The sequence below is a fragment of the Helobdella robusta genome, assembly GCF_000326865.2.
Source record: "Helobdella robusta unplaced genomic scaffold HELROscaffold_102, whole genome shotgun sequence".
NCBI classification, from domain to species: domain Eukaryota; kingdom Metazoa; phylum Annelida; class Clitellata; order Rhynchobdellida; family Glossiphoniidae; genus Helobdella; species Helobdella robusta.
In genome coordinates, this window is record NW_008703580.1 from 123,181 (window position 1) to 140,431 (window position 17,251).

The 17,251-nt window shown below is 34.8% G+C and overlaps 3 protein-coding genes across 3 annotated transcripts; 2 read left to right on the forward strand and 1 right to left on the reverse strand.

Annotated features, from left to right (window-relative positions):
• Positions 1–2,462: 2,462 nt before the first annotated feature.
• Positions 2,463–3,291, forward strand: HELRODRAFT_183238 (hypothetical protein; the record flags this gene model as incomplete). Its single annotated transcript, XM_009012270.1, has 2 exons — positions 2,463–2,476; positions 2,622–3,291. The coding sequence occupies 2 exons, from the start codon at positions 2,463–2,465 to the stop codon at positions 3,289–3,291; spliced, it is 684 nt and encodes a 227-aa protein (XP_009010518.1).
• A 293-nt stretch (positions 3,292–3,584) lies between these two features.
• Positions 3,585–11,126, forward strand: HELRODRAFT_186253 (hypothetical protein). Its single transcript, XM_009012271.1, has 17 exons — positions 3,585–3,829; positions 4,206–4,320; positions 5,607–5,741; positions 6,130–6,210; positions 6,558–6,611; positions 6,752–6,867; positions 7,003–7,159; positions 7,267–7,476; positions 7,592–7,674; positions 7,844–7,913; positions 8,424–8,515; positions 8,789–8,852; positions 8,966–9,645; positions 9,671–9,733; positions 9,759–10,211; positions 10,824–10,976; positions 11,083–11,126. The coding sequence occupies exons 1-13, from the start codon at positions 3,762–3,764 to the stop codon at positions 9,113–9,115; spliced, it is 1,395 nt and encodes a 464-aa protein (XP_009010519.1). The 5' UTR covers positions 3,585–3,761; the 3' UTR covers positions 9,116–9,645; positions 9,671–9,733; positions 9,759–10,211; positions 10,824–10,976; positions 11,083–11,126.
• A 181-nt stretch (positions 11,127–11,307) lies between these two features.
• On the reverse strand, positions 11,308–16,853 carry HELRODRAFT_186255 (hypothetical protein). The gene is made up of 12 exons (XM_009012272.1): positions 16,685–16,853; positions 15,879–16,038; positions 15,524–15,713; positions 15,078–15,217; positions 14,684–14,761; positions 14,291–14,390; positions 13,895–14,100; positions 13,531–13,651; positions 13,101–13,162; positions 12,719–12,803; positions 12,029–12,160; positions 11,308–11,892 (listed from the first exon to the last, which is right to left on the reverse strand). The coding sequence occupies exons 2-12, from the start codon at positions 16,028–16,030 to the stop codon at positions 11,761–11,763; spliced, it is 1,398 nt and encodes a 465-aa protein (XP_009010520.1). The 5' UTR covers positions 16,031–16,038; positions 16,685–16,853; the 3' UTR covers positions 11,308–11,760.
• Positions 16,854–17,251: the final 398 nt, after the last annotated feature.

Sequence of the window (17,251 nt, forward strand, 5' to 3'; positions counted from 1 at the left end):
GAATTGCTGGTTTGATTAAGCCTTTGAATTAAATAATTTTAGGAATTTTAAAAAATTGAATGCAGGTGTCCATATCAACGATAACGCTGCAAACGAGTGAACTTTTAGTAAATTTGATGATTGAAAGTCCAATGCGACTTTTCCTGAGTTCCAACATTAATGCAGCCGTCGTTCACTCTGAAGTTTTAGCAAGAGTCACTGATGTGAAGTCGAATTTTTTTCATAATGTTAGCCATGAACAGTTTAAAAATGATTTCTCTTCAAGTTAGTTACTACATTCGATTGATACTTTATGCTTATATCTTAGTGGTTTATTATTTCACTTGAATTCATCGTAATTTATTAATTTTGGCAGCTGATGATAACAACAAATCATCAACTTACAGCAACAGCAAGCAAAGAAGTGACTGCTGTGTGAAGGTGCACATGCATTGTAAACACTCCAACGCCGGCTGTGCTGGCTACGTTGATATTCAAGTGGCGCAGTTGGTTTTGAAGATGCGACAGGACTTTTTGAATAAGTTGGTGGAAGCTCTCAGTGGAGAGGCTGGTGAAAATCATTCCGAATCAGACGCCAGAATTAAAACGGAAGAAGAAACATGTGAAAATTTTAATAGCAAAGAATGCCACGATCTTGAAAATGGTTTTAAAGTCAGAGCGACGCTTGATGACTTTTGCCTAAATATAGCCGTAAGAAAAATTAACAGTAATAATTTCATTAACGTCAACTTCTTGAAGCACACACGTGTTTTTTACAGAGCAATGAAGGTGATCAGGCGGTGTGGCTCGAACGCATCGTCGTCAGTAGAAATAAGTCTGGCAATGTTGTTGTCAGTGGAGGGACTGGAGGTTTTTCGCGTTATATCACTTTTGCAAATTAGATAATTCTAATGATCCCACTTTAATAATTTGTAACGAACTTTGTCACTAAAAAGCGAGAAGTGATGGAATGCACGCTGCTTGCAACATCGATGAAAATTTCAATTTTGGCGACATCAGCCATGAAAGCAAGGGGACGTCAAACAAAGAAACAGACTGGTATGACGTTTTAATTTAAAAAATATACTTTTTTCTTCCGAGTTTTCGATCTTGCTTTACTCACTGATAACATTTGCCGTATGATCTTTTTAAACGCAACAGCTCTTTTGTAAAACTGTTGAATACTATAAAGAAAATTGAAAAAGAAAACCAGTTAAAGGACGAGATCATCGACAAGTTAACTGTCGAGCGAGATTCTCTTATCAACCTTTTAGAAAAACTGCAAACTGATTTGAACATTTCAGAGCATTTGCGAACTAAACATCATTCTGAATAGGTTCACGATTATGAGTACGAATTGCTGTTTTATTTTTCAATTCATTTTTTAATTGTTTTTTGACTGATTGATATACTATGACGTATTTTTACTATTTAAAAAAGCAGATGGTATTCATTGTAGTCATAATGTAATTTTTCGCAATCGCAAATTCCCAAATTGATTTTAAAATCTTGGAAATAAATAGAAGCGTAATTGTTTTGAAGTGATTTACTGTTGCCATTCTAGCAAATCCTCGCCTCGTTCGTCTGACTTTTATATCTTTGTTCTTCTTTACATCGGAAGAATTTCGTGTAGGTATGTAACATAGAATTCTAGATAATACATGTTATCCATGGTATGTAACTACTACGCGCCAATGGAATTTTAATTGATTTGTTACGGTATGCCGATGTAGAAGAGCTTTTTTAGTTTTTCATTTCTTCACAAGTGCTAGATCCAAGCGCGAGAGTTCAGAATTGAGTTGAGACTGAAGAGAATTCAGTTCATTGTGTGAGGAAATGCTCCAAGTACTATTTATTCAAAGCTAATTAATTTTGCTTTTATAAATTTTGTTCATTATACTGCTGAATAACCACTGTTGACGTGACGTCATTTCCTCCAACGATTTCGTAACGTGTGTGCAAAGTGCTTTTAATCTGCTTTGTCCTGTCCGTTTATTTGTAATGTCTTTCATTAATATTCTTCTGGTCGGTAATGAAGTTGCTATTCTTTGCTGCTTGTTGATTTGCGGCTTTTTTGTTCAATGAAAATCGCTTCAGCAATTCTTAGATGGCTGTGGTTCTGTGTTTTACTCCTTTTTCTCCTTCTTCATCAGTTTTAGCTAAGTTAATTAATTAAAGTAAATTGAAAAAGAATGAAACAACAAATGTTGTGATGATGGCGATGATGATGATGATGACTGTGGTACGGTGATGACAACACAGTCATTAATGACAAGGTGATAGTGATAACGACAAAATTACGATGATGGTCTATTGAAAAATCAAATATTGAAAAATCCCAAAAATCAACGTGCGCAAATTTTTCAAAAACTTTCGCGGCCAAAGATGTGAGCATTCTTAGAAAAAGAAAGAGATGTAAGAATAAGCTGAGATGAATGAAGATCACCACTGGTCACAAGAACAACAATGTTAAAATGAACAACATGACCAATGACACGTTAAGTTTTTGGAGATCCAAAAATTTTCAACTTCTAGAAATTACGAAAGTGATTGTGCTGACGATAATACTGAGCATAACAACATCTATTTAAAAAATTTGCTCAAATATAATTTTTCAGCATTTGACGGAAACAACTGGACAGAGAAATTATTATAGAGCCAAATCTGGCGACTGGTGTTGCCGTCGCTCAGCTAAAATTGTTCAAAAATTCCAGATTCACCGCCAGATTTTTTCCTCTCTTTTCGTCAGATGCCAAATATTTCGTCATAAATGGGTACGGAATCATAAAAACGTTTGGAGGGGCTGATCGTAAAAATAATGAAAACAGCATTCACTTCTGCCCAAATTTTGTGGTTCACGTCCAACTTGCCATCGAACAGCGACATCAACCACCACCGACATCAACCACCACCGCCATCTCAACAACAGCAACAATAATAATAATAAAAATAATGAGGAGGAGGAAGATGAAAATTCTCCTCACCGCATCCATCCTAAAACTTGCCTACCACCACAAGCTGTTCATAAACTTCGTCACATCATCCAACAACATTTGCAACAAACGTTTCAACATTCAATTCACTGGAGTCATCAACTTTGATAACGATGATGCTTTTGCTAGGAACAATGACGACGACGATGAGGATTATGATGAAGTTGGGGAAATTTTGGGCAATAAAAAATTGACGATGTTGTTGGTTGGTGTACTGGCGGCGACTTGTACGGACTTTCGGCCTCCAGCCCCCCAATATTTAACCATTCGGGCTCAAGCCTATTTTGAGCTCCCTCAATATTTGAATATAAATATTTAAAAAAATGTCTTTGTTCAAAATATCGCTATACGCTCTCATGACTGTAATGATTCGAATTTTCACTGTCTTTTACGTCTATATATATATATATATATATATATATATATATATATATATATATATATATATATATTGGATTAAGGCTGGCTTGAAACATCATTTTTTCAACAAAACGAAGCACAATTAGCGCTTCTGAAGATAGCTCAATAGATGCGCTTTAGAAATCTAAAAATGCAATGCAATGCAATATATGAACGCTTGCCATGAATTAAGCGAATGGTCTTCTTTTTTATGATCTTTTAGCGCGCATCACTTTATATAGGTCGGTCGTTCTGGATTGTGGCTAAGTTCCTTCTCGTTTACATTTAACTAAAAGTTTTGTTCATATCTGTTTTTAAAAAATAAATGTGTAGGTTGTCTTTCTCGCAAAAATAACATTTTTCTCATTAAAAAAAGTTCATTGAATCGAGATGACTACACCGGAGAATCATGCAGTTAGGAAAGGTTTCAACTTGCAAGAGATTCATTCGCTTCTCAGGTTTTTTGCTCAAAAATGTTGATAAATGTTTATGTTTGTCTGTGTTTGACTTTTGATTTGACACTGAATCATTGAGTCAATTAGATTGAATTGACCAGCTTGATGTTTCACTTTGTTTTGTTGGGGGAAATTTTTATATATTATAAAATAAAAATCTATAATAAATAATTATAATATAAATAACTTTAGCAACATAACAGATTTAATAAAAAAATTAGTCAATGTTAATATTTAAATTAAATTATTATAGATGTAATAAAAAAATTAGTCAATGTTAATGTTAATATTTAAATTAAATTTTTTATATATGAACAAATAATAAAATAAACTGAAATGGTTCAAATTATTTCTAAAAATTCACATTTATATTTTCTAGTTTGCTGTCGGAGGAATCTAGTCAGTCACAAACTTTTGAACAGCTTGCAAACGCTTTTAAGCAGCAGTTCCCAAATAAAATGGACAACTTCCATTTCAAAGTCGGACTGGCCCTCGTATGGTTTTTTATTTTTTTTAGACATCAGTTTAGTTTAGCTTTAGAGAGCAGTTTAGTTTAGAGTTTAGTTATCTAATTTTATTTAAATTTCAGTTTAGCAACTGTTTATTATTAAGTTTTTTTAAAAACATGAAGTGATAAGAATTATTATTTTTGCTTGATTAATAATAATAGTACAACAACACACGTTTAGACGACATTTTCCCTGAGATCGGGGTTGCTACCTATGATGAAACCGAAATACCACTCGATGCCATTCACATCTGTCACTCGCCTCAGTATCACTCAACCCCGCTTTCACCCTGTCCTTCTCCACCTGCTCTCTCCATCCCAATCGCGGACGACCCCTTCCTACCACTCCTTCAACCTCGAACTCCAATGCTCGCCTAATCCCGACCCTTTCATCCCTTCTCAACACATGTCCATACCACCGCAATCTCGATCCCCTTATCAATGTCACAATGTCCTCATTCAGTCCCATCATCGACCTCAGCTCTGTACTACTCCTCCTATCCTTCACTTTAACCCCACACATCATCCTCACCATAGCTCTATCAGCCCTCTGCAGTACACTTTCCTCCGATCTCCTTATCAATGTCACAATGTCCTCATTCAGTCCCATCATCGACCTCAGCTCTGTACTACTCCTCCTATCCTTCACTTTAACCCCACACATCATCCTCACCATAGCTCTATCAGCCCTCTGCAGTACACTTTCCTCCTCTCCCCTCAACACCCAAGTTTCACCACCATATACCATCGCTGCTTTCACACATGCTTTATATACCCTCCCTTTCATCTTCACTGACCATTTCTTTCCACACAATACCCCACCCAGTTCCCTAAATTTCATCCATCCCACACGAACTCTAGTCGTAACAGCGCTCAAACATCCTCCATCCGCGTTCAGCTTAACCCCTAAATAAACAAAGCTTTCCACTCTTTCAATACCACCACTCAACCCTGTCCTTGCGTCCGTTCTATTAATCACACCATGAACACATTTCTTACATTCGAACGTGCCTTCCACCTTTTTCAGTGCCCCCCTCACACCACTACATCTCTTAATAATAATAGTAGTAATTTTTTTCAAGATTAATTAGATTTTAAAATAATAAGGATTACAGAACAAATTGAATGGATTTTTAATTATTAAAATAATAAAAAAATTTCATTTAATGTTTTCTATTTTCACTATTGTGAACATTTTAATTAATTTACTTCTTGACTGGATTGAATTATTGATTGCTCATCATGATGTTGAGTTTGATGTTTAATTGCAAGGTGACAATGCTTAAGAGTGTGGACCTTTTGAAGCATGGCTCTGAACGACTCTTCATCATGTACTTGCTCGTCGACTTCTACTCATCCGACCCCATCTCACTCAATCCTTTCCTCCCTGTCATCATTAAACAATTGGTCAGTTGGTTGGTCATGTGTGTTAACTTGATAATGTAATGCTTATTCATTTTTTATGCAGTTATTTTTCAATCTTTAACTTTTGATGTTATCCAGTGAATGTTTTGTGATTTAAATTAGTTTTGTTTCCGTGCTGTCTCATGTATGCTTATTCAACTGGATGATATTTTACATACAAATTTTGTGCAAAATCAACTCTGGTGAAGAAAAGATTATGTTCGAGTTATTAGTAATTCCATCTTAATTAATTTTCAAATAGTGTATCTGTATGTTAGAATGGATTATATATTCAACAAGGAGAATGAATAAACGAGTGAACGATTGGATGAACGAATGAATAAATGATTGATAGAATGAATGAATAAATAATATAATGAATAAATATCAGTCAGATGATGCTGTGCCAACGAATCTTTCAGCATCAGAGAAGTATTTCCTGTCACAACTGATCACCTCTCCAATAAAAGAAGTAGGTGTATGTGGGCTTGCCATGCACTGTCCATGTTTTGTTTTTAATGTTGCACCATCTATTTCCACTATGTATTTAAACTGCGTTGTTTGCCTAGAGTACTTTTTAAAATTTACACACCCACTGTTTTTCTATATGCTAATTCTATTTGTTGTCTTTTCACATTAATTTGCTCGTTAAACATTTTATGAAATGAGTTTTGACTTGCTCAAACAAACGCTTAAATAATTGACGGTCCTTATTAATGAGTTTCAAAACATTAATATATGTTTGACGATAGACTCTACGTAAGACTCCAGCTGAATGTATGTACTGCTGCAATTCAATTATTTCACTTATTCGTGCAGCTCTCCAAGAAAACTCCCTCTCAAGTCTTACAGATGGACGTCTCCATGCTGCCGGTACGTGTTTCTGCTTCGTATTCATGTCGGTGACTGTATCGTCGTGATCATCATCAGATGGTGATGATGATAGTGGTGAATGTTGAATGATGTGATGAAATTATTACTCAAATATTTATCACTCATTCTATTTTTTTCAGCCAATCGAAATCACCGGCCTACAACTTATAGTAACTGAAAACCAATCAGAAATGCCGATACATACCAGATCATACATACCTTGCATTGTGCCACAACCTGATATCAAGCCAATGAAGTAATGATTGAATGTTTGTCATAGTTGATTGGCTGTTGGATGATTTTAACGATTGGTGGATGATAATACCATCAAATAATCTATCAATTAGTTATGAATGAGTTATTTAATATTACAAATCTGAACGGTTCACAGTGTGGAAGGGTTGCACAAACCTGGACAAACAGATGCCGACATTCAAAGACAGACACTTGAGGCCATAATGGAGCAGAACAATTCTTTCTTTGATTGGTCGGTTGGTCCTGAGTTCATCACTTTAATCCCGCCTCTCCACACGGCTCTTGATGAAGAAGTACTCCTCACTTTTCTATTTATTTATTTCTTTATTCATTTCTTGCTTTGTGCTAGTGTACATTATTTGCCCATACACTGATGCTTGCACTTGATTCCCCACCCAAGTTATCCTGGCTGCAGTTGCCAGCGTCAGAACACCAGTTACATTGGGACCAAGCGATGCTGCAGTCCACAACCGCCCTGAATGATGAAGGCCACAAATTGCTGCTGAAGGCCATCTCTGGACCTCTCTCCATCCAGCAGCAACACCAACTCCAACAATTCATAAACAGGAATCCAAAACTCGTCCACCATGTTGGCCTAACTGCTGCAAAGGTTATCAGATAATTTTCATTGAGTTTGTGACAGTATGCGCTTAGAAGTAATAAATTGTCCGAAAGAATTGACTTATTTAATGTATTAACGATTTGGTTAATGAACAAACGAATAGTTGCCTGATCTGGTAGAGCACAACCCTCTTGTGGCAGTTGAAGTCCTCTACAGACTGATGCAGGCAGGTCACCAGATATCTGAGTCAGTTGGTTCAACATTTCTTTAAATTCGTTATAATTAACATTATTAATTTTTTGAAAATTCAATGTTAAGTGAATAAACCTACAACTGAAAACCATTCGACAACACACTAATCAATTATCAACTAGTTAACTAACTAACCAATGTAATGATTGAAATGTGTTGCCAGTTACTTTGGAGTTCTAGTCAACATGGAGGTCTCTTTGCATTCCATGGAGGTCGTCAACAGACTGACCACTGTACGTATGTTTGTGTCTGTGTGTATGTATGTATGTTTGTGTGTATGTATGTTTGTGTCTGTGTGTGTGTATAAATACCTATGTATTTTTGTATGTTTGATTCTATGTAAACCTCGGTATAAGCTTATGTGTTTATAAAAGATATATATATATATTGGATTAAGACTGTCAGAAATTGCAATTATTAATGAAAATCCTGCTTAATTTTTCGATTTTTTTTAACGGTTGATCGTAAATCATTCTCAAGTAAATCATTCTCAAGTATATATGTATGTATTTTTCTTGGAAGGAGACCATATTTTTTACAGTATTGTACGAATTTTTCCGAATTAATGCCAACAATTCTGTAGAATTCGTACAATACTGTATATATTTTTCTGTGTATGTAATATATCTCTGCGTGTGTAATGTATGCACGTATGCACTCGCCGATTATGCATTTTTACAAATGAAATTAGTGAATATTTTTTAGAAAAAAATTGAATAAACGTACAACGATGACATATTCAGGTCTGTGACTTGCCAACAGAGTTCATCCACCTGTACATTTCCAACTGCATATCGACCTGCGACACCACCAAGGATAAGTATCTTCAGTGCAGGTCGCTTCTTCTCCACAATTTTATTTAATTTATTTTTGTTTTATTTAATCCCGCCATACCTCAGCAGTTTCATATCTTTTTAAATTCATTTATGATTTAACGGTAAAAAAATGTGGTGAGTACGTAAGATGTGCGTGAATGCATGCAATTATAATCAATCAATCGATCAATCAATCGATCGTAAGATGTGCGTGTATGCATGCAATTATAAATGTACGTGAAAAATGTAGCAGACAGTGACGCAACATCTCTCGATAACATCTCGCCCCACAGGTACGTACGGCTCGTCTGTGTTTTTCTTCAGTCACTTATAAGAAACAAGGTCATCGACATAAGGGTTAGTACATGCGATCCCTTCAGCCGCTCACCTCCATGCACCCATCCAATCATTCACCAACTCTCAGATGAATTAATTTGCCTATCTAATTCACCGACGAACAACGTTGACAGGACATCTTCATAGAGGTTCAGGCATTCTGCATCGAGTTCAGCAAGATCAGAGAAGCCGGCGCTCTCTTTCGCCTCCTGAAAACCTTGGAGGGGTCTGACCAGTTGAATCAAAACGCTTCTTCGAGTGAGAAACAACCGACCAATCGTTAACCAAATGTATTATAAATTTTTATTGTTTTTCATCGATATTTTTTCACAGTTAAATAAACTTTCAAACTGCTACTTGCTTTCCTCACACTATCATTGCACGCGTTGAGCAGATGCGTCGCTTTCGTCAACGATGTAGAGTCGGAAGCACGAAAAAACTCTCGCTATGTGTCGAAACAAACATTTTAGTAACGATTGATTCCATCATAAATAACAATGTTATTACACAGCAACAGCAGTAATAGTAAATGTTAAGTCAAAAGAATTTTAAAACTCACAATGCTGTTAAGCATATTTAATCAATCAAAATCAAATCAAAAATACTTTTTATTTACCAGAACAATTGGTTTTCTAATATTAAAAATTTCATGTGAACAGACTTAAATTATTGAATGTATGTATGTATCAAATCAAATCAAAAATACTTTTTATTTACCAGAACAAAACAAACAATAAGAAAGTTCGAATAACTTTCTGGCTTGGAGATCAACATTAAGCGAACTAATCTAATATGTGAATATATAATTAAAAATGTAAGCCTTTTTTATAATTATAAATTTGAGCCTTTTTTAAATAAAATCAATTTGATTTTACACGCCATCTAACCCGCCGACAAAACTTTTATAGCGGGCGACTTTAATGTTAATTAGTTGGACAAAGATTCAAATAACTCTGAAGATTTACTATTTTCATTTTGTTTCTCGCCTTTACTTAATTTACCAGCAGGAGTAACTTGTAACGCCAATTCATTAATCGGAAACTAATTTACGAACCTATATCAACCTAGACATAAAAATGAATGAAAATGAAATGAATTAAAATATGTAAAATTGTTAACGCTATAGAACTCTCTGAGTTTTTGAAAACTTGTCTGCCTATCTTTACATGCACTAACCTACTCTACTACTAATTAAGAAATGAGGTTTCATAAACGAAATATTATTAACACAAACAACATTTTTATAAAATTAAAGTACATGAAGCGTTGTCCAACTCAGCCATGATAAGAAAGTTGAAAACTTGACGAGAGAATTCCAACTTGTGTTAAACATAGGTCTCCAGTAGCAGAAACAAACTTGTGGTTCATCATTTTCACTTGCTACAAAAAAATTATTTAATTAACTAAGAAAATGCATCCTGTTTGAATTAAATTAGTCAAATAGATAGTTTACAAATCTAACACATGAAAAAATATCATAAAGATATGCCATTTCGACAAATTCAATTTTAAACACTATGTAGCACAAGCTCTCATAATTCATGAAAAATAATTTAAGTTTAGGATAAAAAGAAATTTAAAACTAAAAAGTTTGATCACAAAATAACTAAAAAAACACATCCACATGTATATGTATAAATTTACCTGAATGACTTTTTCATATTTAGGCAAAAACATAAAAAATATTAAATTTGCAAATGTAAAATTAAATTTTAATTTTTAATGTATTGTAATAGAAATAAAATAAATAAAACAAGGCGTTGATCATTGAGGTAGAATTAACTTATAGCTTAATCAATATATACCTTGTCTATAAGATACCTCTATGGTGTTGATAGAGTTTATAAAGAAATGAACAGTTGAAGCTAATTAATAACTCAATAAGTGATTTAATTTTAATGTTATTTGAAATTATAAATTACTATTTTAATTTAATTGAATTATAACAAAATTAGATAGAATCTTAGCTTGGTGGTATATTTATTTTCTCAAATTTGCAAGGTAATGAGTTGCATTGAATGAAGTGACAACCCCTTTATATTATCGGCCAATATTCAATCCCTTTGCCAAAAAACCCGCAATGGACCACCACAATGCATGACGACGATAAACCAGATGCACGAATGATGTCATGTCGCCTAGCAAAGCAACCATAGACAGATTCCTAAAATTCAAAATTGTTAGAAAAGTTTTGTTTAAATAAAAATTAATAAAAAACGTAACTACAGAAAGTTTTCGAATTCAAACTTACCTCGAGAAAATTTATGCACGGATCATTCGAAGAAATTATTCACGTACGTCGAGAAAATTTTTACACGATAAAAACTAAAAGTTAATTGCGATGGGAAACATGAGCATAGATAAAATTTTTCCCCAACTGCTTTCATATCTACCGTTAAACACGATCGAGACTGCAAAAGCCGGGCCTCGCACGGACGATCGCACAGGCACCAGAGTAACTCACTCGACCATATCGGGACACAATAAGAAAAACAAATTCGTTTTAAAGAAATTAGCTTACTCAGAATATAATGCATAATTAATGATATGACAAAATATAACAAAAACAGTAAATTAACAGATAACCGTAAGCAGGAAATAACTTTTAAAAAGCACCCGAAAATAAAAACCCAACACGTACCTTTGTACGGAGCAACCCAGAGTAAAAAAAATTATTTAAAAATCTTCCTATGCGTTAATTATATTAAAAAACCGTGCAGTGACACTAGCTAGTATGTAATCAACAATGCAAATATGATGCTTATGATACTGATAATAAATAGTCACACTAGTTCCAGTGATTTTAATCAGTAGTAAACAGCAATGAGCATTAGATTGATAAATATATTCAAACTACACAGAGATATATATATATATATATATATATATATATATATATATATATATAGATGAATAAAAAAATAATTTCCTAAATAGATAGAGTTGTGGGTGTTGGTGGTACAGTGGCCAAGGCATCATGAGCACTCCGAGTGACTTGCAAGTTTGCTGGAAGTGGTCTGTGCGTGTCCACGGCTTTCACGTTCAGATTGATAAACTCAATCTATTTGTTGGTTGTTGTTGGTTTTAACAAGAAATAATATCCAGGCTTCGATTGCTAACTATTGCCATTTTGCCAGTTACAATTCAAAGTGAAAAAATTATTGCGTGATAATAAAAAAAAACAGATGAGAACTAACTTCACACCCGTAGGCGACAGGAGTAAGCTTGATGATGTTATGGAGGGGGATCTTCAAATATGGAAGTTCCTCCTGGGGCTTGTCCATGAAGTAGGCCAGCAAGCAGCGAGCCACAGCCTGGTGGCAGATGACCTGCGTGCGTCCGAATCATTTCACTTTTGCTACCCAATTGCATCCAGCAAGCTATGCAATGCATGCACGCATTTTCAAACAGCATTAGTTTTACATTTGTTCACAGTTTGTAATGATTTTAATTAATATTAATCTCACATTTTTTTCTTTAGTCGCATTTAGAAAAAAGGTTGATGATCTTACAGACTCTTCCAAAGTTAAGACTAGAGAAACAAAAAAAAACCAAAAAGCGTATATGAAAGAATACGCGCTAAACGACGCACCACACACAAAACACGAGCCAGGAGAAGACGCTTTCAACCACTTGGACCCGGCGGCTTTCATTCCGCCAAGCACTTACACGCAAAAAAATTCGCCAAAACTTGAGAGCGTAAGGAACAGTTTGCAAACAAGGCAGGATAGACAAAGCATTACACAATTTTAAATCAAATTGGGATGGGAACATAAAAAGACAATAGTACTTAAAAAAAAGAAAAAGAGACAGACAGATAGAGGTGCAAGATAGATAGAAGAGAGAGAGAGGAGAGAGAGAGAGAGAAAGAGAAAGAGATGACTAACCAGGACATCTTCCTGTCTCTCCAGCTCCATGATGACTGGCTCCAATCTGGCCACCAAATCTTCATATGACTCCCCACCTGGATACCTGGCACAACAAACAAGACACCGACATCACTATTTTCATCAACACAATCTTTTTTATACTCACATCGCGATCATCGTGATCATTATAGCTGGTAAAATCGACATCAGAAGTCAGTACAGATAACACTTCTGTCATAGAATCATCATGGATAATTCGCACTACATGGTCAAATAGAGTGAGAGAAGAGGAGTGAATGAGATAGAGAGAAAAAGAGAGAGAGTGAGAAAGAAACATGCAAACACAGCACCAGTAAACGCGAATGACAGAACAAACATGAAAAAAGGAAGGAGAAATAACCTATAATGATACTTATCATTATCCCTCAATGCAAACTCTTCTGGATACTTTTCATGGATCTCCTAGAAAAATAATGATACAATTATAATATATCACGATACAATTATAATATATCATTCATAATTTGGTGAACGGATCACTCAAACAGGAAAGACAACACCGTTCCGTTAAACGTAGCCAACACAAACAAAATGTGATGATCTGTATCAACAAGATTGCATAACATATGAAAGGAAGATAAAAATTGAAAAAAAAAACTAATGTACAGATGAAAGAATAAATGTTCGCGAACTCCACCTGACGAATACAACAGCTTTACAGGGCAGGAATATAATTGAAAAGTTAAAAAATTATTAATAAATTAATATATAAAAATTGAAAAAGAAGTAAATGGATGATGAATTGGGGATGTTGATTGGGACCGCCGCACCTGGTAGGTCATCCCCTCACAGACACCAGCGTCGATTTCGTTCAATGCCTTCCAGTGCTCTTTCTGATTGTTGAGACCTGAGACTGTCTGTATCGTCCTCTTCATCAAACTCGTCCATATCCTACAAAGCATGTTCAATTTTTATCTAACATTTAAATCAAACAATTGACAAAGTATCAAGCACAAACTCGCGTGTACAGGTGATCAACCAGCCAACCAATCAAACACAACCAGCCAACCAATCAAACACAATCAGCCAACCAGTCAAATACAACCAACCAACCAATCAAACACAACCAGCCAACCAATCAAACACAACCAACCAACCAGCCAACCAGCAATCCAACAATGGATAAGATCTTACTTGAGATTGGGCTTATTGAGATTGTTGACGTAATCTGTGAGGACCTTCGAAAATTCAACTCCGTTTTCAGAGAGATCTCCGTCACCTCCGATCCTGCCGGCGAGATTCATCACACTTTCCCCGTGCCTGGTCAGGTAGATGGTTCTCGGTAGGACGTGTATGTTCATCAGATAGTAGACCACTCGACTCTCTACATGACCGTGAACCTGATCCAAAGCGAGCAAAAATTATTATTTATTCATCTTTAACAGCCCTCTGATTCATAACTGCAACAATTCATAATTACAACAATTCATAATTACAACAATTCATATTTACAACAATTCATAATAACACCAAACAACATCATGCAGAAGCTAGTTTCCATCATAAACCCAACACCATTGGAAAACCGACCTTATTAACAAGAAACATGCGACCCTGGTCAATGATCTTCATATAGGAGAGGTGCTCATCCTTAATCTCATCTATTGTCTCGTACTCAAGCTCCAAGCGTCTGTTTGTCGAGTCGTGGCACACACGCGACAAAATTTTAAAACGAAACTCGCCTTATTCATCAGCATTGAAGGTTAATTTAAATAACACTCATCCGTACCACAAAGCAAACAATCAACCAATCAGTTGATACAATTTATCAGTTGATACAATTTATTAGTTGATACAATTTATCAACCAGTCAACCAACCTATCATTCAATCAACCATTCATTCATTTAATCAATCAATCAAACAGCCAACCGACCGACCGACAACACATACACAACAACAACAACAACAAGAGCATACTTACTTAATTTTCTTTTTAAAATCTGCAACAGCCTCTTCAACAGTCAGTCCCCTGTAGTCCGGGTGGTTGATCTTGACCTGTCTGATGTGGTGATGATCAACATCGACTTTTTATGAATAATTAATCAACATAATTAATTACCAACCAATCAATTATGAATAATTAATCAACATAATTAATTACCAACCAATCAATTATGAATAATTAATCAACATAATTAATTACCAACCAATCAATTATGAATAATTAATCAACATAATTAATCAATTGATAAACAAAGCAAATGATCCGATAGCAAGTAATGCAAAATGTACAAGAATGAGAATAACATGAAAAGAATTAAACTGAAAGCTTGGATCCTGCAAGAAAGCATATATAAGAAAGTAAGAGGAGCAACCTGATGTTGGCCTCCACAATCTTGTCTCCATGGCAGAATGACTCGACGAAGAAGGTTTTGAAGCCACATTTTATAGTGAGGACATCGAAGATGTGCTGCCTCTCATCACGCCTTCCATTCGTCGCGTCAAACACGCCAACCTGCAGCAGTTAACAGGTAAAGTGAATCAACTATCCAATGAAGTAAACATCATCACCCATCATCTCTATGCAACCAGAGGTAACGATAATAACACATTGATACATTATCACTAAAGCAACAAAAACAGAACATACGTTTATCCTTTAAAAAAGCATTTCTTAATAAAGAACTGCTGCTAGTTCAAAATATTTCCCCCCTAGCATGAATAAAAATGCCTAAATAATCTAGTAGTACAAATGCTAGTGCAAATCTATTTGAATCTAGTACTAGGAAGAAGAAGAGATTATGGTGTAAAATGAGGCAACCTCTCCCTTGTCCATGAGGAAGGCTTGAAGATCACCCAGCGCATCCAGTATGCATTTCTCTCTCACTTTTGACGCTTCAATGTTGTTAGGGTCGTAGAAATCTGACAAGTTGTTGAAACTACTGGATGCCTTCCTCCTATAATCTCCAACACTGAAAGCTTTTGTGTTCAGCCCGATCCAATTCAGATACCTACATTCCAGATGGGTGGTCAAAATTTCACCAACATACCAAATAACGAATACATTTTCACACATTGTTCCCTCTAAAGACTTGATAATTTTACTATAACCAACTTAGGAGGAAAAAAAATTAGTTAAACTAGTATTTTAGTTTTTGTAGCATAAAATCAATAACCTGGACAGCTTTTTGGCCATATATGTCTTTCCCCTGGCAGGCAGGCCAACCATTATTATTGCACAAGGAGCTATTGTGAGGTTGGCCATGTTCATCAGCTGCGGGCCACTGCTGTAACTTGAGGCATTTTTCGTGTTAGCGTTACTGAACATCGTGATATCTATGGAGTTTTTGAAAAGTGCTGAATGAATGAATGATGAATTATAAATTATTTATTAAAATTTATAATTTATTTATTTATTATTATTCATAATGAATTATAAAGAAATGGTGAATGGGTTTGGGTCCACAAAACCATTTTGTGGTTTGAAAAATCAAAAGTATAAAAACCTTTCTATACCATACTGCAAACTATACAAAACAATTGTTATAAGATGAATAAAATTATAAATAGAATTTTCTCTACAGTACATGTAATTCTAGCTATATCTATGATATGAGATTCCTTTAGGTAGATTAAGACTAGGTAGAGTTTTGTTCTGTTGTTAGTAATGTGTTAAATTACATCACAATTACTTACATTTTCATAATTATAACAAACTTTTACACTAGAGTAGTTAAATTTAAAGTTAAAAAGTACATTACACACACTACAAATACATACATACATACATACATACATTACATACATACATACATACATACATACATACATACATACATACATACATACATACATAACCACACCCAATTGAAATGCAAACAAACATAGGAGGCAGGAACAAGAAGGAGAACAGAAGAACAAATGAGTAATGAAATGAATGACACACACGCAAACACGAGTTCACCTTCTTACCTTACTTTACTTCAATTCAACAAAAAGAGAATTTCTACCGGAAACTTATTGACAATTAAACAAAATTTGTCCACCGCAGACAACTTTTTTAAACTAATTAAAAAACACAGAGCAATAAAGTAACTAAGAGGGAAATAAAAATACCCCTTTTTAACGCTAAATTCACGAAACAAATGCCAAAAGCGAACTTAGAAAAAACGTGCAAATCGAGTCGAATCGAGTCGAATCCAAACGATATGAGCTGGGAAAACGCATGGAGTTTCACCATTTATGTACATTTCAACCCAAACTTCATCGCTGAAACTCGGCGTGCTGTGGGAATAGTCAGGCAGATGTTTGAATCATTGAGGTATAGGAAGTTATAACCTATAAGGACTTATAAATATAAAAAATTTATACCTCAAGTTACAACCTATAAGTATAACTACTCATATGCTTAGAATGCATCAATGGATTGAATAATCCTTAATAAGTTCTGTACAAGCATTAAACAGCGCAAATAGGGTAAATGATATAATGTGTATAAATGACTTCCGGAAAATATTACTAAATTCTACTCTGGAGATAAAAGTCATGG